The sequence below is a fragment of the Somniosus microcephalus genome, chromosome 7 (genome assembly GCF_052327205.1).
Source record: "Somniosus microcephalus isolate GS21.2 chromosome 7, FLI_Smic_1.0, whole genome shotgun sequence".
Classification (NCBI taxonomy): Eukaryota; Metazoa; Chordata; class Chondrichthyes; order Squaliformes; family Somniosidae; genus Somniosus; species Somniosus microcephalus.
The window spans coordinates 64413281-64439498 of NC_140993.1; the positions used below are offsets into that span (position 1 = coordinate 64413281).

Below are 26218 nucleotides of genomic sequence, written 5' to 3' on the forward strand. Positions count from 1 at the left end.
CCACTCACTTAATTGTCTGTTCTTCATCGGAGAGTCTTGACAGGCTACCTGACCTTTTGGAGTAGCAGGCTGAGCTCAATCTTTTCTTCACCCAACATCCACACGTGTTCTTTCCTGCCCTAAAGTAATCGGTATTGAAGTCAATTGCTTCCATACCTCTGGTTAAGATTGAGTAACTTAGCATCTTTGACTTTTTCTGGCAGTGCAATTACCACACACCTAGGTCTTTAGCAATACCCTTTTTAGTAATTGGAAGATGGGGGGGAAAAAATGTAATCTCTTCCTGAGATTGTTGATCAACTAATTCAGGATCCTGGAGTTGTTCCTGCTGCTTAGACAAGTTTGACTTTGAGAAATTTAGTGGGGAATAGAGAATCATTTATTCGTGGTATTTTCTCTTCAGTGTACTCCCGAGATTAAAATTTTTAGATTTTGCAGTTTTTGTTGGAAAATGGCTTTTACTGATGCATCTTAGAAAAACAAAAAAATGCATTTTAATAAATCATAACATTTTCTGTCATTGTATATCACTAATCTTCTCACTAAAACATGCTTGATCAGGTCTTCTGCAGTACTTAAAACTGGTACTGATCTAAGCATAGAGTTCTCTGGCGAACTGCATCTTGAGTACTGTGTTGGCTGTTAAAGACACCAGGAAAACATTAAAGTCCTGTGCTGTGTGGAAGAGAGAAAACACTGGGCTGATTTCTAGTGTCAGACTTGAGTTACTGAAATCAGAACGTTCGACTTCATTAAAGAATTGGTGAACACTTGGAAGGACGTCTGGATAGAGTAGTGGAGACAAAATCTTTGGATTCATTAAAGGGACAGTTAGATGTTGGAATGGTAAGTAGGTTCCTGTCTTTTATTGATGTATGAGCGAAGATGGGTTGTAAGTCCGTAGTGGTGTCCCACAGGGTTGTGTACCACTTCTGTTAACTATGTATATCAATGATTGGAATATAGGGCTAGAGAGAGTGGTGTCTAGATTTGCAGATAATACTAAAATAGGAGGCATATTAAATAATTAATATAACTAAAGAAAGATTGATAAGATTGGTGGAATGGGCAAAAATGCAATGATGGAATTCACTGTCAGTAAGTGTGAGGTGGGATATTTTGGTTTTAAAAAAAAAAAAACCCTAAAATTAGTAATTATACCTTGCGGCAGGTTGAGTGATGTAGAAGATGAGAGCAATTTTTGTTTTCAGTTCCCGACAATTATCATCTCCAGGCCATTTAAAAACAAAAGCTAATGAAATACTGCATTTTATGGCAAGAGGTATAGAATATAATAGTTGAGAGGTAATGGTGAATCTATGTAAAACATTAGTAAGATTACAGTCACAGTATTGGGCTTCACATTGTAGGAGGATGTTGAGGCAATAGAGGTTAGATTCACTAGGATGCTGCCTAGTGTGAGGAAATACAAATATGAAGAAAGACTTGGGTAAAAATGACAGCACTGAAAATGTGCTTGTGGGAGGGGGAGGAGTTGCCAATTATTTTACTAGTACTGTATGTGAAGTATGCTGTAGAAAGGTAGATTGTGGACTCTCCATTTTGTTTTTTAGGGTCAGCCAGAGACTGTACAAGAAGCACTGCGATTTACTATGGATGTAATTGGAGGAAAGTAAGTAACTGAAAGAGATTTATCTCATGAACGTGCTCTGTTTAGTCATAATGCTTTTGGTTTTAAATTGCATTAAGTGAAAGCAAGTTCCTTTTTGAAGTGAAGTGTCCAGATTTTTGGATCAATTTTGTGCAAAGTGTGGCTGACATCAGCACTGGGAATGGAAAGGTTTTTTTTCCTTTTTGTGCCTTCAGCATCATGTGCTCCCAGGTCTAGTGTTCCACGGGTCAAATGCAGAGTTGTAACTCTGCACTGCCCCCAAAGAATCCCAGCCTCAAAAGAGCTTGCAGCTACACCAGTGTGACATTCCCATTTTCTCATGCCTTTCTGAGCAAGGCTGCTTTACAGATTAGAATGAAATTGGCAGTCTTGTGCTATGAACTCTTAATTACTTGGAGTTCGATTAGACTGTATACACTGCGTGAGGATCCTTGCAGTTGGAAGAGAGAAAGAAAACTTTCATTCCATCATCTGGACTACATTCGATTCTGAGTCTTGAGGTAAAAAGTCAGTGTTATAAATAACTAACTGCGTAACCTGGTCCTTTGTCTATTTTGTTGAATATTTTTATAAGTTTATTTTCCTTTTATAGATTGCATTGTTGCCAATGAGATGTCTTGTTTTAGTAGTTTCCCGAGATGCAGGGCGAGATAATTCTCTAGATAATTGGAACAGCAGATGTCATCCAGCAAACGGGGTTAGAAATTCCAGTGGCACAACCAGGTCAAATATCAATGTGTGACTTTCTATTGACTGTGAACTCAGTACAACAGTCCTTTGAGAGTTGGTGAAGGAGATAATATAAATCTGACCAACTAAAATTGAATTTGTGAACTTGAAGGTGCAAAAGTTTAAGTTTTGAAACACTTGAACCTCATAATAATGGACCTCTTTGTCAGAAATTTAAGCACTTGGGCAAGGAAGGTACTAGGTTGTCTTTAAATGCCTGACATCAAAAGTCCTAATGTTCATCTGGGAACATGGCATATTTATAGTTCCATGACTTGTTGGAGTTCTCCACTGGGTATAGTAGTGGAAGTGTTATCGAAATGATTAAAGAAACAGACTGGGAGGCTGTAAATTCTTTCTGGATGAATGAGGTGCAATGAGCCAAAAGACCATGCTCATCTATTACCTTGTGTTGAACGTCAAACTAGCAAATAAGGATCTCTCGTTCAAAAGTGATTTTTCCTTACAAATTTTGCTTCATACCCACCCCCCAGTACGCCTGGATGGTGTACAGTTCCACAGGTGCCAGTCGGCCTCTAGTACCTTGCCAACTGGCTTTCTTTGTATTTCCCTAGAAGGTAGTTGACCATCTATTCAGCCATAAGGGGCATTACCAGTCAGATCCAGTCCTTGTTGGACATCCACTCACTTTCCAGCAGGGATCACTAGATACTAATCCGGGGGTGGGAACCCCCTGGATGAGTGCTTCCTTCTCCCTTTTATCTCTTCCTCTTCCTTCTCCCCTTTTTCTCTTCCTCTTATTCATCCTCCACCCTTCTCTCCCAATAGACAAGCGACACTGAAGCCAATTGTGTCCCTGCTGCAAACCTGGCTTACAAAGGAACAGGGGTGGGCCATTCAGTTTGACCATTACTGATTTGTATCTCCACTCCATTTACCCACCTTTGATCCATATCCCTTGATACCCTTGCCTAAAAAATCTGTCAATATTGGTCTTCAAAATTTCACTTGACTCAGCATCTACAGCTTTTTGGGAGAGATTTCCGTTACTGTGTGGGGAACAAAATGCTTCCTGATTTCACTCTTGAATGGCCTGGCTCTAATTTTAAGATTGTCCTGTCCACAACAACCCCAGCCCCACCCCCATTCTGGGTTTCTCCACCAGAGGGAGCAGTTTCTCTATCTACCCTATCAAATCCTTTTTATCATTTTGAACACTTCAATTACATAGAATTTATAGTGCAAAAACAGGCCATTCGGCACAAGTCCATCGGTGTTTATGCTCCATACGAGCCTCCTCCCACCCTGCTTCATCTTACCCTGCCACCATATCCTTCTACTCCTTTCTTCCTTATGTACTTATCTAGCTTCCCCTCAAATGCATTTATGCTAATTGCTTTAACCACTCCATGTGGTAGCAAGATCACCATTCTGAGTAATTAGCACCCAGTGTTGAGCACTCCCAGGTCAGTTGTACCACGGTTAGATGCAGATTGTAGGTCCCACTATTCTGACCCAACAATGTGCCTTAACCCCAGTCTCCGAAGAGCATTCGCTTTAGTCTGACATTCCCATTTCACATATCAGCCATTCTTGTGGCTTCTGAGAGCGATTGCTAATTTAATGCCAATTAGTGTCAAATTAAGAGGCAGTTTTTGTGTTCTGTGTCCACAGCCACCAGGAACTGGTATTGGAACCCAGATCCCAAAGCTGACACTCCACTCCCCTCCCCATGGTTTTTTAATTTTAATATCTTTAAATAATTTTTATACCAAATTGTTTTCTTTTTTATATACCACAATGGCACCCACATACCCCCAGTCTGAATGAACAAGTAGGCAAGCTCCTTCTGAGACACCCACCACCCTTTAACAGGTTGCTATGAGCTGCGCAGAACTGCCCCAGGATGACATGCTGAACAAATTCTGCTGCCCCTCTTGATGTAACCTCCTTTTAGCACTTGTCTTCTGATGGAGCTCAATCAGGCGTCCAGATTCACAGCATATCGCAAATTGCTTTCTATTTAACATTCTTTGAGGTGATATACAATTCTCTAAAGGGTACAGATTACACCCACCCCCCCCCCCATTCCCCATATTCTTACCTTGTAAGATCTCACCCCAAGCTGCATCTCCTGAATCTAAGGGGACAGTGTAGGCAGCCTGATCCCAGGTTACAATCTATATCTCATTTATCTGACTAAAGGGGCAGTATGCATGCAAGAGCAACCCAGTGGTGTCTCTTCCTCATCCATTTTCCCTATGACTCACTCCCACTGATGAGAAAGAGCCTGGCATCTGCAGGTTGGCTCCCCATGGCAGCATAGCTGAGATCGAGAACTCAGTAGACTGGGGGTTTGAGCCTGTGTCTCGCCACTACCGGTCGTCACACTTTGATGGTTTAAATCAATGCTACAGCACCACTCAATATCGGAAATACCTGCTAGGAACAGGAGTAGGTCATTCAGCCCCTCCAGCCTGTTCCGCCATTCAATGAAATCATGGCTGATCTGCGATCTGACTCCATATACCGGCCTTTGGTTAACAAAATCCTATCATCTCCAATTTGCTGAAAGCTTCTTCGAGTATATCTCTTCCAACAGCATCACACCACGTTCAGCCCTATTGGATTACCCCTCAACCATATAAACTCAAGGGAATACAAGCCAAATTAATGTAACCTATCCTCATAATTCAACTCTTCAAACTCTGGTATCATTCTGTTGAATCTGCATTGCACCCCCTCCAAGGCCAGCATATCCTTCCTCGGGTGCAGTGCCGAAAACTAAAAACAGTATTCTGGCTCTGTACAACTGGAGCATCGCTTCCTGCCCTTTCTATTCCATCTTAGATTAACTGACACAGTTCAGACAGGACCACTGTGAGGAGCCCCATAATTGATGTCTGAGTGTTTGCATTCCGTGTTATTGGAAGATTTTCTGATGACAGTAGTTCAGTTCAATTCCAGCCTGAAAGTCTTTGTGCTATGAGCAGCTTTTGCAAATTTTGGAGTTTGGGTGGGAAGAAAAATGGGAGAATATATAAAAACTTTTGATAGTGAGTTTTTTTTTTCTACTTGATCATCTTTCTTGCATTTAGGTACAATGCTGCCAAGAAGGACAATGACTTCATCTACCATGAGGCTGTACCACCCCTAGATTCGCTCTCATCTGTAAAAGGCAAGTTTTCTAAGATTATGCTCTATTAACCAGCACTCAAACTTAAAACAAATATTTTGAGCAGTTCTTTAATAGTGTAATTCTGTATCCCTTCTGTGGTAAACCACTGTTTGTATTCCACTGTGTACATGCCTCGGCTGACTCCTCCCACAAGTCCTAGTATAAAGGTGACTGCTCCCCAGCCCTTTGTATTTCTGGACCGGTCGACCACTCGAGGCAGACCTTCATTCTTTTGTTAATAAAAGCCTTTAGTTACTCTCTTAACTCTCAGTCTTTTACGAGTAATTGATAGCGCATCAATTTTATTAACAAAATTTTTATAATGGAGAAGATCCTCACTCCAGCATGCCTGGACTTAGATCATCGGGAGGCGGACTCATCCACCAAGTTTACTCACTGGCTTAAGTGTTTCAAAAAATTCCTGACCGCCTCCGCAGCAATCAAATCGGACGAGGACAAACTAGATGTCCTGACCTCCAAAGTGAACCACCGAGTGTACTCGGTCATCCAAGACGCGACCTCGTACGCGGACGCTATCAAGCTCCTCAAGGACCAGTACACGCGCCCAGTGAACGAAGTGTACGCCAGGCACCTTCTGGGGAGTCGTAAACAACAACCTGGGGAATCGACCGTGGAATACCTTCAGGCACTGTCTGTGCTTGGCCGGGCCTGTGGTTGTAAGGATGTAAAGGCCACCGCGTACACATAGGAACTTATCCGGGACGCTTTTGCAGCGGGCCACAGATCCAATTACACCCGACAGCGACTGTTGGAGCAGAGTGACCTCGACCTCAACAAGGCCTCTGAACTCGCACTATCATTGGATGCAGCCTACCGGGGCATGGATGCCTACTCCTCTGCACTGTGGACGCCGCGGGGAATGACAGCCTGGGACACGGTAGGACCGCCTCATAGCGCCGTGCCACCCCAGCCACACCCCAGCAACGGCCCAACTACCGCAGCAGTGTCCCAAGGCCAGACAGCAGTGCCCCAAGGCCAGAAATGCTACTTCTGTGGCCAGGCAAAACACCCCAGAGCGCGCTGCCCGACGAAAAACGCGATCTGCTCGGGCTGCGGGAAGAAGGGACACTACGCTAACGTCTGCAGGGCCAAAGCCACCCCGAACCCCAGCAGCGCCGCGTGTGGGCCATGCGGGCCGCCATCTTGGGCCTCCCCGGCCATGTGCGAACCACCGGTACAGCAGCCATTTTGGACGCCTCCAGCCACATGGGGATCATGGATGCCGCCATCTTGGACGACAGCCGGAACGCAGCAGGCCCCCAACACCGCCTCATCTGATACCCGCAGCGACACACCGACCCCTACGCTGGCATCCGTTACACTGGACCAAGCGAGACCGCACCAGCTGGCCAGTTCCACAATGGACATTAAGGTAAATGGCCACGATACAATCTGCGTTTTTGACTCTGGGAGCACGGAGAGCTTCATCCACCCCGACACGGTGCGGCGTTGCTCTCTCCCAGTCCTGCCTGCGCACCAGCGGATTTCTATGGCCTCCGAGTCCCAGTCGGCGGACATCGGCGGCTACTGCGTGGTGACACTCGTAGTAGACGGGACCGTGTACGATCATTTTAAACTTCTGGTCCTGCCCGACCTCTGCGCTGCCGTCCTGCTGGGGTTAGATTTTCAGTGCCACCTTAAAAGTGTTACGATGGCGTACGGTGGACCCCTACCCCCACTCACAGTCCGCAGCCAGCAGCTCCCAAATTGCCCGCCGCGCACCAGGTGCAACCTCTCCACACTCAGTCACCCCCCCACTGTTTGCTAACCTCACCCCCGACTCTAAGCCCATCGCCACAAAGAGCAGGCGATACAGTGCCGGGGACAGGGTTTTCATTAAAACCGAAGTGGAGCGGCTCCTGAAGGAAGGGATTATTGAGGGCAGCACCAGCCCCTGGCGAGCCCAGGTTGTGGTCGTTAAGACCGGCGAGAAGCAGCGCCTGGTCATCGACTACAGCCAGACAATAAATCGCTACACCCTGCTGGACGCCTACCCACTCCCCCGCATAGCTGATATGGTCAACCAGATCGCGCAGTACCGCGTCTTCTCGACCATTGACCTGAAATCAGCGTACCACCAGCTCCCTATCCGCCCTGAGGACCGCCAGTATACCGCCTTTGAGGCAAACGGCCGCCTCTACCACTTCCTTAGGGTTCCCTTTGGCGTCACCAACGGGGTCTCCGTCTTCCAAAGGGAGATGGACCGGATGGTAGATCAAAATGCGTTGCAGGCCACTTTCCCATATCTGGACAATGTGACCATCTGCGGCCGTGACTTGCAGGACCATGACGCAAACCTCGAAAAATTCCTCCGCACCGCCCAACTCCTGAACCTGACATATAACAAGGAGAAGTGCATATTCCGCACAAACCGCCTCGCCATCCTTGGCTGTGTTGTGGAACACGGAGTCATCGGCCCCGACCCCGACCGGATGCGTCCCCTTATGGAACTCCCACTGCCTCAAGGCCCTGAAGAGGTGCCTAGGGTTTTTCTCCTATTATGCCCAGTGGGTCCCCTACTATGCGGACAAGGCCCATCCGCTGATCAAGTCCACCTCTTTTCCCTTGACGGCAGAGGCCCGCTTAGCCTTCCACCGTATCAAGGAAGACATTGCCAAAGCCACCATGCACGCAGTGGACGAATCCATCCCCTTCCAAGTGGAAAGCGACGCGTCCGACTTTGCCCTGGCCGCTACCCTCAATCAGGCGGGGAGACCCGTGGCCTTCTTTTCACAAACCCTCCAAGGCCCGGAGACCAGACACTCCGCTGTTGAGAAGGAGGCCCAGGCGATAGTGGAGGCTGTGCGTCATTGGAGGCACTACCTGGCCGGAAAACGATTTACCCTGCTCCCTGACCAACGTTCAGTTGCTTTCATGTTTAACAGCAAGCAGAGGGGCAAAATCAAAAATGACAAGATCTTGAGGTGGAGAATCGAACTTTCCACCTACAATTACGAGATCTTGTACCGGCCCGGGAAGCTCAATGAACCCCCGGATGCGCTATCGTGTGGCACCTGCGCCAGCGCGCAGATCGATAGACTGCGGGCCCTCCACAATGACCTCTGCCACCCGGGGGTCACCAGGTTCTTCCACTTCATCAAGGCCCGCAACCTGCCTTACTCTATTGAGGAGGTCAGGACCATGACCAGGAACTGCCAAGTCTGCGCTGAGTGCAAACCGCACTTTTATAGACCAGACAGGGCCCACCTGATAAAAGCCACTCGCCCCTTCGAGCGCCTGAGCGTTGATTTTAAAGGGCCTCTCCCCTCCTCCGACCGCAATGTGTACTTCCTCAATATTATTGATGAGTACTCCCGTTTCCCGTTCGCCATCCCCTGCCCGGACATGACCAGTGCCACGGTCATTAAATGTCTGAACGACCTCTTCACCCTGTTCGGTTTCCCCAGCTATATCCATAGCGACCGGGGCTCATCGTTTATGAGCGACGAACTCCGTCAGTACCTGCTAACTAGGGGTATTGCCACAAGCAGGACCACCAGCTACAACCCCCGGGGGAACGGACAGGTGGAAAGAGAAAATGCGACAGTTTGGAAGGCCGCCCTGCTAGCCTTAAAGTCTAGGGGCCTTCCAACCTCCCGCTGGCAGGATGTGCTCCCCGATGCGCTCCACTCTATTCGGTCACTGCTCTGCACTGCCACTAACGCCACCCCTCATGAGAAAATGTTTGTCTTCCCAAGGAAGTCCACATCGGGGACATCGCTACCGCCATGGTTGACGTCCCCAGGGCCGGTCCTACTGAGAAGGCACGTGAGGACCCATAAAACGGACCCCCTGGTCGAGAGGGTCGACCTCCTCCACGCCAACCCCCAGTATGCTTACATTGCATACCTGGATGGGCGGGAGGACACAGTCTCCATAAGAGACCTTGCACCCTCGGGGGCCGCAGTAACCCACTACTCACTACCACCCCCCCCCCCCCCCCAACGATCCGATATCCAGCCCCAGCAGACGGCAGGCCTGGGCCCCGCTCGACATCTACGAGGACGACACGCCTGTGCCACAGCCCACGCAGGACTCGACGCCGGAAGCTGCACTACCCCTGCCGTCGCCACGCCGATCACAGCGGCAGACAAGACCTCCGGAGAGACTCCAATACACTAACTTTTAATACACTTCACCCCGCCGGACTCAATTTTAAACAAGGGGTGAATGTGGTAAACCACTGTTTGTATTCCACTGTGTACATGCCTGGACATGCCTCTGCTGACTCCTCCCACAAGTCCTAGTATAAAGGTGACTGCTCCCCAGCCCTTTGTATTTCTGGACCGGTCGACCACTCGAGGCAGACCTTCATTCTTTTGTTAATAAAAGCCTTTAGTTACTCTCTTAACTCTCAGTCTTTTACGAGTAATTGATAGCGCATCACCTTCTTAGGCTGTATGTAGGATGTTGCACACAACTGGCTCGTAACCTAACTCATTCTTTCCAGGACACTCAATTCTGGAATTCCTTCAGTCTTCCCTTTTTCCTAACCTCCTTCCCTGCTCAATACAACCTTGTTATCCAGCACTGAGCTTTGGCCCTTCAACTGGGCTTCTTCATTTATAAAAAAAAAAAAAAATACAGTTAACTTTAGAGCATTTTTGTGCATGTTCATTAAATACAGTTTTATTTCTGGAAGGAAGTGCAGACATTTTAACTTTTGTGGTAACCTATTTTTAATAGGAGCATCTCTGGTAAAAGCCCTTCCAGTCAACCCAACTGATCCAAATGTGACTGGTCCTGACATTTTTGCAAAATTGGTACCTATGGAAGCCCATGAAGCCTCGTCCCTGTACAGGTGAGCCTGAGGCTTGCAGCTCCTGTAGAGCTATGTTACTGAAAATTAAGCACAGAATCTTTGAAATGAGTCCTTTTAAACATTAGCGTACCACAACTGGGGTTTTCTTTGCTTGCTTAAAAAAGGAAAAGGGCTGTTTTCCTGGCTACACTCACTACTTTGCACATACAGTGTATAAATCATGAGGGCAGTACAGTATGTAAATCATAAGGGAAGTTCTGGGAATTTGGCCTTGTTCCCTTTTTGGAAAAGAAGAGCCATTGAGATGACCTAATTGAAGATTTAAATTTTTTTCATTCTCAAGATGGGGGCGTCGCTGGCGAGGCCAGTATTCATAGAAACATAGAAGATGGGAGCAGGAGTAGGCCATTCGGCCCTTCGCGCCTGCTCCACCATTCAATGAGATCATGGCTGATCATCCAAATTCAGTACCCTGTCCCTGCCTTCTCCCCATATCCCTTGATCCCTTTAGCCTTAAGAAATATATCCAACTCTTTCTTGAATATACTTAATGAACTGGCCTCCACCGCCCTCTGTGGCAGAGAATTCCACAGGTTCACCACTCTCTGGGTGAAGAAATTCCTCCTCATTGCAGTCTTAAATGGCTTACCCCTTATCCTTAGACTATGACACCTGGTTCTGGACTCCCCGGCCATCAGAAACATCCTTCCTGCATCTAGTCTGTCCAGGCCTGACAGAATTTTATAGGTTTCGATGAGATCCCCTCTCAATCTTCTAAACTCCAGTGAGTATAAGCCCAATCGACAATCTCTCCTCATATGTCATTCCTGCCATCCCAGGTATCAGCCTGGTGAATCTTCGCTGCACTCCTTCCATGGCAAGAACGTCCTTCCTCAGGTAAGGCGACCAAAACTGCACACAATACTCAAGGTGCGGTCTCACCAAGGCCCTGTAAAACTGCAGCAAGACATCCTTCTTCTTGTACTCAAACTCTCTTGCTACGAAGGCCAACATACCATTTGCCTTCTTAACCGCCTGCTGCACCTGCATGCTTACCTTCAGCGACTGGTGCACAAGAACACCCAGGTCTCTCTGCACTTCCCCTTCTCCCAATCTATTGCCATTCAAATAATCTGCCCTCCTGTTTTTGCCACCAAAGTGGATAACCTCACATTTATCCACATTATAGTGCATTTGCCATGTTTCTGCCCAATCACCCAACCTGTCCAAAATCGTACTGGAGTTTCACGACATCCTCCTCACAGCATACCCTCCCACCCAGCTTTGTGTCGTCTGCAAATTTGGAGATATTACATCCAATTCCCTCGTCCAGATCATTAATATATATTGTGAACAGCTGGGGTCCTAGGACCGATCCTTGCGGTACCCCACTAGTCACTGCCTGCCACTCGGAAAACGACCTGTTTATTCCAACTCTTTGCTTTCTGTCCGCCAACCAGTTCTCTATCCAAGTCAATACCTTGCCCCCAATCCCATGTGCCTTAATTTTGCACGCTAATCTCTTATGCGGGACCTTATCGAAAGCCTTCTGAAAGTCCAAATACACCACATCCACTGGTTCTCCCTTTATCTATTTTACCAGTTACATCCTCAAAAAATTCCAGTAGATTAGTCAAGCATGAATTACCTTTTGTAAATCCATGTTGACTTTGTCCGATCCAGTCACTGCTTTCCAAGTGCTCTGCTATTACATCTTTTATAATGGACTCTAGCATTTTCCCCACTACCGATGTCAAGCTTACTGGTCTATAATTCCCCACCTTTTCTCTACCACCTTTTTTGAATAGTGGGGTAACATTAGCTACCCGCCAATCCATGGGTACCATTCCAGAGTCTTATCGAGATCTGGAAGATGACCAGCAATGCATCTACTATTTCTAGGGCCACTTCCTTAAGTACCCTGGGATGTAGATTATCAGGCCCTGGGGATTTATCGGCCTTCAGTCCCGTCAATTTTCCTAACACCATTTCCCTACCAGTACTGATTTCTTTCAGTTCCTCCCTTTCATCAGACCCTATGTTCCCCGGCATCTCTGGGAGGTTATTTGTGTCCTCCTTTGTGAAGACAGAACCAAAATATGTGTTTAGTTGGTCTGCCACTTCTTTGTTCCCCATTATAAATTCCCCCGATTCTGACTGCAAGGGACCTACGCTTGACTTCACCAATCTTTTTCTCTTCACATATCTATAAAAGCTTTTACAGTCAGTTTTTATGTTCCCTGCAAGCTTACTCTCATATTCTATTTTCCCTTTCTTAAATAATCCCTTTCTCCTCCTTTGTTGAATCCTAAACTGCTCCCAATCCTCAGGATTATTGCTTTTTCGAGCCAATTTATATGCCCTCTCCTTGGACCTTTTACGCTATCCCTAATTTCCCTTGTTAGCCACGGTTGGGTCACCTTTTTTGTTTTATTTTTATGCCAAACTGGGATGAACAAATTCTGTAGTTCATCCATTCGGTCTTTGAATGTTTGCCATTGCCTATCCACCGTCAACCCTTTGAGTGCCATTCCCCAATCAATCCGACCCAACTCGCTCCTCAGACCATCGTAGTTTCCTTTATTTAAATTGAGGACCCTAGTCTCCGAGTCAACTACTTCATTCTCCATCTTAATGAAGAATTCGATCATATGATCGCGCCGACCCAAGGGGCCTCGTACAACAAGATTGCTAATTAATCCTTTCTCGTTCCATAATACCCAGTCTAAGATGGCCTGCTCTCTGGTTGGTTCCTCGACATATTGGTCCAGGAAACCATCCCGTAAACACTCCAGGAATTCCTCCTCCACAGTATTGTTACTAATTTGGTTGGCCCAATCTATATGTAGATTAAAGTCACCCATGATGACTGCTGTGCCCTTATTGCACGCTTCTTTAATTTCCCTTTTAATGCCATCCCCAACCTCCACCTTACTGTTTGGAGGTCTATAAACCACTCCCACTAACGTTTTTTTCCCCTTGGTATTTCTTAATTCTACCCATACAGATTCCACCTCATCAGAGCTAATATCCTTCATTACAATTGTGTTAATCCCTTCTTTAACCAGTAATGCTACCCCACCTCCCTTTCCTTTTTGCCTATCTTTCCTGAATATCGAATACCCCTGGATGTTGAGTTCCCAGTCCTGGCCTTCCTTGAGCCACGTTTCCGTAATCCGAACCAAATCGTCTTTGTTTACTTCTATTTGCGCAGCCAATTCATCCACCTTATTACAAATGCTCCTCGCATTAAGACACAAAGCCTTCAGGCTTGGTTTTTTTAACGCTCTTAGACCTATTAGAATTATTATTTACTGTGGCCATGTTTGATTTAAGCCGTTGATTTCTCTGACTGCCACTTTTTTTCTCCTTCTTCCTATCTTTTGCTTTTATCCTTGTTTCCCTTTCTTCTGTCTCCCTGCTCAGGTTCCCAACCCCCTGCCATTTTAATTTAAACCCTCCCCCACAGCACTAGCAAACACTCCCCCTAGGACATTGGTTCCAGCCCTGCCCAGGTGCAAACCGTCCGGTTTGAACTGGTCCCACCTCCCCCAGAACCGGTTCCAATGTCCCAGGAACTTGAATCCCTCCCCCTGGCACCATTCCACTAGCCACGTATTCATCTGAAGTATCCTTCTATTTCTACTCTGACTAGCACGTGGCACTGGTAGCAATCCTGAGATTACTACCTTTTGAGGTCCTGTTTTTTAATTTGTCTCCTAACTCCCTATATTCCGCTTTTAGGACCTCATCCCGCTTTTTGCCTATATGCACGACAACTGGCTGTTCACCCTCCCCTTCCAAGATGTTCTGCAGCCGCTCGGAGACATCCTTGACCCTTGCACCAGGGAGGCAACACACCATCCTGGAGTCTTGTTTGCGGCTGCAGAAACGCCTATCCCCCATACAATTGAATCCCCTATTACTATAGCTCTACCCTTTTTTCTCCCATTCTGTGCAGCAGAGCCACCCCTGGTGCCAGGAAGTTGGCTGCTGCTGCCTTCCTCTGATAAGCCATCCCCCCCAACAGTTCTCAAAGTGGTGTATCTGTTGGAGAGGGGGATGGCCACAGGGGACCCCTGCACTACCTGCCTGCGCCTAGTACTCTGCGTGTTGGTCACCCGTTCCCTTTCTTCCTGTCCAACCTCTACCTGCGGTGTCCAACTCCGTAAATGTGCTATTCACGATGTCCTGAGCATCGTGAACGCTCCAGTATGTATCCAATCGCAGCTCCAGCGCTGCAATGCGGTCTGTCAGTAGCTGCAGCTGGATGCACTTCCTGCACATGTAGTTGTCAGGGACACAGGAAGTGTCCCTGAGTTCCCACATTTCGCAGGAGGAGCAGATCACGGGGCCCGGCTGTCCTGCCATGGCTTACCCTTTAATTAATTGAATTTAAATTAAATCAATCAATCCCACTAATTACACTACAGTTAACTTGTTTACCAACAGTCCCTGCTACACTAGAGAGACCTTAGAAACTATAAACCGGAGTTAAAGTTTTAAAAAAAAAAGAGAAATACTCACCAACCAATCACTTACCTCCTTCCTGGTGATGTCCTTCCTGGTGATGTCACACTTTGATTACTTTTTACCCCTCTCCCCTGCTGTTGAATTGGTATGCCTCGCCTCGCCCCTCCTTTTAAACTTGCCGCGCTGCTCGTACCTCACGCAGGTCCGCTCTGGTCGGGCGTCGCTGCTCACTCCACTCCCAGGTCAGCTGCTGTGGTCGGGCCTCGCCTCGCCCCTCCTTTTAAACTTGCCGCGCTGCTCGTACCTCACGCAGGTCCGCTCTGGTCGGGCGTCGCTGCTCACTCCACTCCCAGGTCAGCCGCTGTGGTCGGGCCTCGCCTCGCCCCTCCTTTTAAACTTGCCGCGCTGCTTGTACCTCACGCAGGCCTGTTCTGGTCGGGTGTCGCTGCTCACTCCACTCCCAGGTCAGCCGCTGTGGTCGGGCTCGCCTCTCCCCTCCTTTTCATTATCCAGGTTCATTATCCATTCCTAGTTGCCCTCGAGAATGTAGTAGTGAGCCGCCGCCTTGAACTACTGCAGTCCGTGTGGTGAAGGTGCCCCTACAACTCTGTTAGAGAGTTCCAGGATTTTGACTTTGGGGCGATGAAGGAACAATATATGTCCGAGTCAGGATGGTGTGTGACTTGGAGGTGATGGTATTCACATGCACCTGCTGCCCTTGTCGTTCTAGGTGGTGGAAATCACAGACTTGAGAGGTTGAAGGGGGTTGACAAAGCTGATATGCTAGCTGAGGGTTCAAATACCAGGGGAATAGAAGATTGAAACGGAGGAAGAGGGAAGTCCGGTGGAACTATTTTACATAGTGAGAGCTGTTGAATAGGTTACCGGGGCAAGGATTGATGTATAAATGTATTCAAGATTCAATTAATTTGTTTCTGGCGGGCAAAGAGAATTTGATGCCATGCAAACCTCCATCTCTTGGAAAGATGGAATGAATGATCAAAACTCCAATGAACTGCTTACCATAACATTTTTATCTGCATTTGTATATCTGGAACATGAAAAAGACAAGTCCAGAGTTTCAGGTTTTTGTCTGACTGGTGTTAATCTGTCTTTCTATTGCTCTCTTTCAAGATGCTGATTAAGCTGCTGTGCATATCCTTTTATTTTCTATTTTTATTTCAAGTTTTCAATGCAGTCTGCTCTTTATTCTTATAATTTCAATTGAAATTGTTCCCAAAAAAAGCTTGCGTGCTGTTTTATTTAAATTACTAATTAGAATTATTGGATAATTAAATTTTATGATCAAAACTATTTGAATTATCAAGAGTATATACTATTTGTAGATTTTTTTAATTTTTTTTTAATTTATCTCCACAATTTTGGAGGCACTTTGTTCTACTTTGCATACTATAGGTTTACACATGAAATGTAAAAGTTTTAATATTTTGAAACGTATCTTTGCAGCTGTATCCTGTGCCATGTCTCACTTTTTTCCCTTTTTTTTTTCCAGTGAAGAAAAAGCAAAATTGCTACGAGAAGTGGTGGCTAAAATAGACAGCAAAAATGAAGTATTAGAGTAGGTATTGTGACAAAATGAATAACGCTTGAGTTTACTTGCATAACAGTAGGCGTAATTCAAAAAACAATTCATTGTGTGAAGGATTTTGAGAAGTTGTAACATGATGCGTCACTATAAAAGCACATATTATTAAAACTGTTAAGCTCTGATCAGCTGATGAAAGGCCAAAAATTTCTCACAGGAAAATGGGTCATTGAATGTACTGAAAGGGGACGGGTGAAATTCCTCTCAATGGGAAGCAGGAGAATGCCCGTGTTTCTCAAAATGAATAATATGCAAGAACAACCTTGTTGATTAGCTTCAGCTGCAGAGAAACATGACCATTGTCCTGTGTACTGTTGAGAGGAATTTTGGCGCACTAAAGAGAAAGAGGGAGAAAATGTGAACAATTAAGGTTGGGTGAAGTCAAATCAGAGCCCCGGCATGCTGTGCTGTATTGTGGTAAGATACAGGATTCGCACCTCTGAGCCTTCAAATGCTAAGTTTGTCCTGGACAGTGTTGAGCAGATGTTAGACAGCTATAGAATCATAGAAGTTTATGGCATAGAAGGAGGCCATTTGGCCCATCGTATCTGTGCCGGCCAGAAATGAGCTATCCAGCCTAATCCTACTTTCCAGCTCTTGGTCTGTAGCCTTGTAGGTTCCGGCACTTCAAGTGCATATCCAAGTACTTTTTGAATGCAAGGAGGGTTCTGCCTCCACCCTTTCAGGCAGTGAGTTCCAGACCCCCACCACCCTCTGGGTGAAAAAAATTCTTAACTCTCCTCTAATCCTTCTACCAATTACTTGAAAAGATGCCCCTTAGTTATTGACTTCTCAGCCAAGGGAAACAGGTACTCTCATCCACTCTATCTAGGCCCCTCCATAATTTTATACACTTCAATTAAATCTCCCCTCAGCCTCCTCTGTTCCAAAGAAAACAACCCCAGCCTATCCAATCTTTCCTCATAGCTAAAATTCTCCAGTCCTGGCAACGTCCTCTTAAATCTCCTCTGTACCACCTCTAGTGCAGTCACATCTTTCCTGTAATGTGACCAGAACTGTACACAGTACTCTAGCTGTGGCCTAACTAGTGTTTTATACAGTTCTAACATAACCTCCCATCTCTTGTATTCTGTGCCTCGGCTAATAAGGAAAAGTATCCCGTATGCCGCCTTAACCACCTTATCTATCTGTCCTACCTTCAGGGATCTGTGGACATGCACTCCATGGCCGCTGTTGAAGATTCTGCCATTCCCATTTACACCTCTTCTAGATTCATCTTTTTGTTTCTTTACTTGTCCCTTTACCATCTCCTTTTGCCTTGTGCCATCATTCCTTTTGTCAATTAATCAATCCTGCCTATCACAGATCTTTCCTTTCCCTTTCCCTGCACTTGCTTATCTGTTACATCTAACTTTTTCCAGTTCTGACAAAAAGTCATTGACCTGAAACGTTAACTCTGTTTCTATCTCCACAGATGCTGCCTGACCTGAGTATTTCTAGCATTTTCTGTTTTTATTTCTTGATTAATCTGTGCCTTTCTAAATGACTATTTATATTGTCCCTTAGAATTTTTTTCCAATAATTTGCCTACCATCGAGGTTAGACTGACTGGTCTGTAATTACTCGGTCTATCCCTTTCTCCCTTTTTAAACAATGGTACAACGTTGGCAGTCCTCCAGCACCACGCTTGTAGCCAAAGAGCATTGGAAAGTGATGGTCAGAGCCTGTTATTTCCTCCCTTGCTTCTCTTAACAGCCTGGGATACATTTCATCTGAGCCTGGTGATTTATCTACTTTCAAAGATGCTTAAACCCCTTAATATTTTCCCCTCGCTATGTTTATCTCATCTAATATTTCATACTTTTGCTTAACTACAATATCTGCATTGTCCCTCTCTTTTGTGAAGACAGTCGCAAAGTATTCATTAAAAACCATACCCACGCCTTGCATCTCCACACACGTTACCTTTTTGGTCTCTAATAGGCCCTACTCTTTCCTTAGTTATCTTCTTGCTCTTTATGTATTTATAAAGCATCTTTGGGTTTTCCTTGATTTTACTTGCCAATATTTTTTCATACCCTTTTGTTGCTTTCCTAATTTCCTTTTTAATTTCACCCCTGCACTTTCTATACTCCCCTCGGCTTTCTGCAGTAGTGAGCTCTCAGTATCTGAATGAAGCTTTCCTTTTCTTTATCCTACCCTGTACGCTCCTTGATATCCAGGGAGCTCTAAATTTGGGTGACCCACCCTTTTTCTTTGTAGGAACATATTTGCTCTGGACCCTCACTATCGCCTCCTTGAATGCCCCCCATTGCTCTGACACTGATTTACCTTGAAGTAGCTGTTTCCAGTCCACTTTTGCTAAATCCCAACTCTGCTTAGTAAAATTTGGCCTTTCCCCAATTGAGAACTTATACTCCTATCTATCTTTGTCCTTTTCCATAACTACGGTAAATCTAACTGAATTATGATCGCTATCACCAAAATACTCTCCCACTGATGCCCCTTCCACCTGCCCAGCTTCATTCCCGAAAACTAAGTCCAGAACTGCCCCCTCTCTTGTTGGGCTTGCTATGTACTGGCCAAAAAGTTCTCCTGAATACATTTTAAGAATTTTGTGCCCTCTATACCTTTTACACTGATTCTATCCTAGTTAATATTAGGGTAGTTGAAATCCTCCAATATTACTGCCCTATTGTTTTTGCACTTCTCAGAAATTTTGCCTACATATTTGCTCTTCTCACAGAATCACAGAAACCCCACAGTGCAGATAGAGGCCATTTCGGCCCATCGAGCCTGCACCGACACATATCCCACCCGATCCCCGTAACCCCTACACCAACACATATCCCACCCTATCCCCGTAACCCCACGTATTTAATCTCCCTAACACTAAGGGTCAATTTATCATAGCCAATCAACCTAACCCGCACATCTTTGGACTGTGGGAGGAAACCGGAGCACCCGGAGAAAACCCACGCAAACACGGGGAGAATGTGCAAACTCCACACAGACAGTCACCCGAGGCCGGATTCAAACCCGGGTCCTTGGCGCTGTGAGGCAACAGTGCTAACCACTATGCCACCGTGCTGCCCCTATCTCCCTATGACTGTTTGAGGGTCTATAGTACACTCCCAGCAGTGTGATTGCCCCTTTTTTGTTCTTCAGTTCAACCCATATGGCCTTATTTGATGATCCTTCTAACATATCATGTCTTTCCTCACAGCTGTAATTGTTTCTTTAACCAATATTGCAACCCCCCTCCTTTTCTATCCCCCTCTCTCTCGTCTGAAAACCCTGTAACCAGGAATGTTGAGCTGCTATTCCTGCCCTACTTAAGCCATATTTGAGTAATAGCTATATCATACTTCCACGTGTCTTTGTGTCCTCGGCTCATTTGCTTTATTCGCTAGACACCTTGCATTGAAGTAGACCATTAAGCACTGCCAAACTCCTATCTTGCAGAGAAGCCCTACACCAAGCCTTCAGCATGCCCTGCTATCTAGGTTGAGACTGAAGTGATTTGTCAGTGGTACCTTCCTACAGATGAAATGTTAAACTGAGGTCCTGTCTGCCTATTCAAATTAATGTTAAAGCTGTAGTAGAAAAATGTTAGCGTTGGTATTCTGGAAGGAAGAGATTACTTGGGCTTCATCCCAATCCATCTTGTGATCGCAGCTTATTTCTTTTAAGTAAATTTACATTTCCCATCATTTTTAAATTGGAAGTATATTGGTTGATATGGGAGAGAACTAGGTTCAGTTTTTATTTGTGGGATATTTGTGTAGGACTTTGGGATGGTGAATCAGCGTCTTAAGGCAGTGATGATAGACAGTTCTGCAGTCAATTAAAAAAAAAAAAAACACACACACTGCTTTTAACTCGTGCCTGTTGGAGCCACATGAATTCCATGACTTAAAAGGAGTGGTTGGATAAAGAAAGTACGCAGTCTACTTCCTCTGTATTTCCCCACACTTGCCAGACACCTTAACACAATGTATTTTGATAGTATGTATGTTAATTGATATTATGAATTGAGCAGATTGTTTCAAGGGTGCAGAGAATTTAAAAGAAACACTTACTCCATTTGGACTGATTTGAAATTAATTTCTTATTTCCTTTTATAATAGGCAGTTTATGGATTCTTTGAGGATTGACCCAGAGTCAATAGATAATTTAGACATGTATAATCATATCCCTCCAGTCCTGATGGAAAAGTGTGCAGCACTGAGCGTCCGACCAGACACTGTGAAAAGTTTGGTTCAGTCCATGCAAGGTATGTTACTGTGCAAATGTAAACCCTTCCACCTCTGGTTAAGATATTGACATAATATATTACATGGATCTTGGTGATATTTAAATTTCTATATTTTCAAAGTTCAGATGGTTTATTTTTCATTTTCTGTAACGTAACATATATAACTTATGATGTAACCTATTATTTTTGTGCGTGTATATGTATGTGTGTTTTTATAAAAATTAGTGCATGTGGCTAAAACGGTGTCACGTAGCCACATCTGTGGCTAGTCAGCAACTTCTATTGGACAACTCCGTCCTAGCTGAGAGTGGCCAACTTGGCACAGACTGTTGATTGAACCTGGGACCCCTTCTGGTCTCTACTGTTCAGTGTGTTGTGCATTGAAAGCTGGACCCCACATGTTGATGAAAAAGATGGCATTGATTTAGCTGCATAATTGACTTCTTCAATTTTTCTTCCCCCCCCCCCCCCCCCCAGTTCTGTCTGGAGTATACACTGACGTTGAAGCATCACTGAGAGAGTTAAGAGATCTTATCGACCAGGATGAATTAATGGAGCAGAAATTTCAAGAGGCCACTGGAAAAAGGACCCTGCCAAGCGGAACGTCCGAACTCAGCAAGGAGTGGTCCAAGTACATGGAAGTGCATGAGAAGGCCAGCTTCACCAATACTGAGCTGCACAAGGCAATGAATTTACACATCAGTAATTTACGGCTGCTGAGTGGACCCTTGGAAGATCTTCGTGCTGCTTTACCAACTCCCACTGTCTCCGACGGTATTGAACTATACTTTCTATCTGTTTAGGCATATAATTTGAGAGTAAAAACCATGTTTTTTCTTGCCAATTTGATGCCCTGGAGTCACTGACTCCTTGCTGAATTATGGTTTTACATGCCCTTCACTTTGTAGTTCATGGGTTCCTTTTTTATGTGCTCACCTTCACTGTAGATGTTGGTCGACTATTCAACTGTAGGGCTTCATCATAAACAGGCCTGACTTTGTCTGGGCCCTATACACACAGGACACTGGATACCTTCTCTCTCTTCTCATTTCCCTGCCCCCCCACCAACCCAGAGAAATATATATAATTCTTGAACTGGGAAGAAATGGCAGCATGGGATATTCTGCACATTTCATCTAGCTTTACATACTTCTGGGTCAAGTAGTTCCCAGACAATTTGTAAGCATACTTTCCCTCTTTCCCCACCAACCCTATCTCAGAAGAGCGATCCACACAGTACCCGTGACACATTTATTTCCTATATATACTCCAGACAGAACTCGGGGGGGGGGGGGGAAATTGAATAAGTCAATTATGCAGCTAAACCAATGCCATCTTTTTCATCAACATGTGGGGTCCAGCTTTCAATGCACAATACACTGAACAGTAGAGACCAGAAGGGGTCCCAGGTTTAATCAACAGTCTGTGCCAAGTTGGCCACTCTCAGCAATTTGCCCGTGTGTCTCCGTGTCTTTATTCAGATCACCTGCACTATACAGTAAAGCTGCTCCAGAGCAGGAGTGTCTAATCTTTTTATGAACTTGATTTCATATCAATCTCTGTTACCATCGCACTTATCCTGTCCTCATTCCTAGGTTAAATTTTTTGCCACTTGTTAGTTGGGAGTACTGGCAGTGACCATGCATGGTTGTCAGCATCCTTACCTGAATGTACAGTAATGCTTAGTGTTGTTTTTGGCCCTGTGTTTTACAGAGGAAAAGGGCATTCTCCAGAATATGAAACGTATTCTGTTGAAGGTTGAGGAAATGAGAGATCAGCGCTCCTCGCTCATACAGCAGCTCAGAGATGCCATTCAGAAGGACGACATCACTACAACTCTAGTGACAACGGACCATTCAGAAATGAAGGTAGATAAGCAACTGCAGCACACTGACAATGTGTAACGAATAAAGACTTCAGGCCCGTGCAGTTCAGGACAGTTCAAATGCAATGTTGAAAACAGCCTTCACCAGCCCAGCTGATGCTAACTGGATCCTGCAGCTTACACGCTCACCTCTGACCAGACTCTGCTTGTCAGATTTAAAAGTGGGCCCAGTCAGATGGACTGTAATGGTGTTTTGCTGTACCGTGCACTGGCTGCTTGGCCTAAATACTAACCATGTTAATTTTTGCCAGTTTAGTCCATATATTTCTTATTGCTGTTTTTTTATATCTCCTAGTTCATTCTCTTGGCCCTTGCTCTGAGTTCAGCGAGGACTTGACTAATTAAGAATTGCTGCTTAATTCAGTTCTTCAGTTGTAAGAAGATAGTGATTTTACAATAGTTGGTTTGCGGCCAGAAGATAACTTACTTTTGATGATGGAGGGAAAGACCAATAGATAACTTGATTTCATATTGATCTCTGTTACTGTCGCACTTGTCCTGTTCTCATTCCTAGGTAAAATTTTTGCCACTTGTTAGTTGGGAGTATTGGCAGTCACACCCCTTGGGTTAGGTAGTGGTACAGGTCTGGTTAGTGGTCAGGGACAGGAGGGTGTGACTGCAATTCCGGCAGGTAAGGGGACCCCAGGTGCAGTGCTGGAGGAGCCTCGCCTTTGTATTGGTGAGACCGCACCTGGAATACTGCATACAGTTTTGGTGTCCATACTTAAGAAAGGACATACTTGCTCTCGAGTCAGTACAAAGAAGGTTCACTCGATTAATCCCGGGGATGAGGGGATGGACATATGAGGAGAGGTTGAGTAGATTGGGACTCTACTCATTGGAGTTCAGAAGAATGAGAGGCGATCTTATTGAAACATAAGATTATGAAGGGGTTGGATCGGGTGGATGCAGGGAGGATGTTCCAGATGATGGGTGAAACTAGAACTAGGGGGCATAGTCTTAGAATAAGGGGCTGCTCTTTCAAAACTGAGATGAGGAGGAACTACTTCACTCGGAGGGTGGTAGGTCCATGGAATATGCTGCCCCAAAAAGCTGTCGAAGCTACATCATTACATAAATTTAAAACAGAAATAGACAGTTTCCTAGTAGAAAAGGGAATTAAGGGTTACGGGGAGCGGGCAGGAATTTGGACATGAGTCTAGGTTCGGATAGGTCATGGCCCTGTGGGTAGCGGAGCGGGCCCAGGGGCCGTGTAGCCTGATCCTGCTCCTGTTTTCGTGTGTCTAATGCTGTTAGATTCAGGAGATAGTCCTGTCATAGTGGATTGGCGGTTAGGATCAGATCAGCCATGATCTTATTGAATGGCGGAGCAGGCTCGAGGGGCCAATTGGCCTACTCCTGCTCCTATTTCTTATGTTCTTATGTCCTTGCCCAACAGATATGAGGTTCTTGCTGCCTGTGTGGATGAGGGAAAAGCCTGTAGGATGGATGAGCAGGCTGACCATGGCACCATGGTGCAGGAGGCCATTCAGTGGGGGAAGTGAAAAGGAATGTAGCTGTGGTAGGGGACAGTATAGTCAGGGGGATAGATACTCTCTGCGACCGAGAGTTCCAAAAGTTGTGTTGCCTGCCTGGTCGGTGCCAAGGTTAAAGACGACATCTCATGACTGGAGAGGAACTTGGATTGGGAGGGGGAGGATCCAGTTGTCGTGGTCCACGACGTGTAGAACTAGGAATGAGGTTCTGCTGAGGGAGTTTGAGGAACTAGGAGACAAATTAAAAAGCAGAGCCTCAAAGGTAATAATCTCGGGATTGTTACCTGAGCCATGCGCAAATTGGCATAGGGACAAACAGATTAGAGGTTTAAATGCATGGCAGAGTGGTGTGGGAGGAAGGGGTTTCAGTTCATGGGACACTGGCACCAGTACTGGGGAAAGCGGGACCTATTCCGTTGGGACGGGCTCCACTTAAACCGGGTTGGGACCAACTTCCTGGTGAACTGGATAACTAGGGCAGTAGACAGGGTTTTAAACTAATGAAGGGGAAGCAGGAGCATTCAGGAAAGAGTAAATTTAAAAGCAGTGAGAAATGTCAAGGCTCTAGAGCAGAGTAGAGTTTTGGGTAAAAATAAGCAGAGTGGGCCAGGATTGGACAGAGAGTAACAAAAGTAATAAGGTATCAGTGACTAAGGTGACACAGGGGAAAAAGAGAAATAAGTCAAAGCTAAAGGCACTATATCTGAATGCGCGAAGCATTCGCAACAAAATAGGTGAATTAATAGCGCAGCTAGAAATTAACAGGTTTGATCTAATAGCCATAATGGAGACGTGGTTGCAAGGTGGCTAAGGTTGGGAACTAAATATTCCAGATTACGTAACTTTTAGAAGGAATAGGCAAAATGGAAAAAGAGGAAGGGTAGCCCTGATAATATAGGATGAGAGAAAGGATCTTCGCTCCGAAAATCAAGAAGTAGAATCAGTTTGGGTGGAGCTAAGAAACGGCATGGAGCAGTAAACATTGGTAGGAGTTGTTTGTAGCAACAGTAGTTGTAATGTAGGGCAGAGTATAAATCAGGAAATTAGAGGTGCATGTAACAAGGGTAATGCAGTAATCATGGGGGACTTTAATCTACATATAGACTGGGCAAACCAAATTTGCAGTAATAGTGTGGAGGATGAATTCATGGAATGTATGCAAGATAGTTTTCTAGATCAGTATGTTGAGGAACCAACTAGGGAACAAGCTATTTTAGATCTAGTAATGTGCAACGCGAAAGGGTTAATTAATAACCTTGTAGTAAAGGCGCCTTTAGGGAAGAGTGATCATAATATGATAGAATTTTATATTGAGTTTGAAAGTGACTTGGTTAAATCTGAAACTAGGGTCTTAAATCTAAACAAAGCAAACTATGTAGGTATGAGGGGCGAGTTGGCTAAGGTAGATTGGGAAACTACATTAAAATATGACAGTGGATGAACAATGGCAAGCATTTAAAGAATTATTACATAATTTACAACAAATATACATTCCATTAAGGCACAAAACCCCACAGGAAAAGTGGTCTAACAGTGGCTAGCAAGAGAAATTAAAGATAGTATTAGATCAAAGGAAGAGGCTTATAATGCTGCCAAAAAGAGTAGTAAGCCTGAGGATTTTAGAATTCAGCAAAGGAGGACCAAGAAATTGATAAAGGTAAAATAGAATGAGAGTAAATTAGCAAGAGACATCAAAAACAGACTGTAAAAGCTTCTATAGGTATGTAAAAAGGAAAAGATTAGCGGAAGTAAATGTGGGTCCCTTACAGGCTGAGACAGGAGAAATTATAATGGGGAATAAGGAAATGGCAGAGAAATTAAACAAATACATTGTGTCTATCTTCTCGGAAGAAGATGCAAAAATCTTCCCGGAAATAGTGGACAACCAAGGGTCTAGTGAGAATGAGCAACTGAAAGATATTAGTAAAAAAGTAGTACTGGAGAAATTAATGGGACTGAAAGCCGATAAATCCCCTGGACCTGATGGCCTAAATTCTAGGGTTTTGAAAGAGGTGGCTATAGAGATAGTGGATGCATTGGTTGTCATTTTCCAAAATTCCATAGATTCTAGAACGGTTCCCACGGATTGGAAGGTAGCAAATGTAACCCCACTATTTATTTAAGAAAGGAGGGAGAGAGAAACTGAACTACAGACCAGTTAGCCTGACATCAGTAGAAGGGAAAATGCTAGAATCTATTATTAAGGACATGGTAACAGGGCACTTAGAAAATAATAATAGGATTGGGCAGAGTTA

General features: G+C 45.1%; 1 protein-coding gene across 1 annotated transcript in view; it reads left to right on the top strand.

The window, feature by feature from the left end:
* Positions 1-26218, top strand: part of ptpn23a (protein tyrosine phosphatase, non-receptor type 23, a) — a 118099-nt gene that overhangs the window by 53505 nt on the left and 38376 nt on the right. The window contains exons 11-17 of the mRNA XM_085992513.1: positions 1575-1633; positions 5422-5501; positions 10209-10323; positions 16271-16336; positions 20455-20600; positions 21060-21356; positions 22296-22450. Of these exons, the coding sequence (XP_085848639.1) occupies positions 1575-1633; positions 5422-5501; positions 10209-10323; positions 16271-16336; positions 20455-20600; positions 21060-21356; positions 22296-22450 (918 nt within the window). The remainder of the gene's footprint in view (positions 1-1574; positions 1634-5421; positions 5502-10208; positions 10324-16270; positions 16337-20454; positions 20601-21059; positions 21357-22295; positions 22451-26218) is intronic.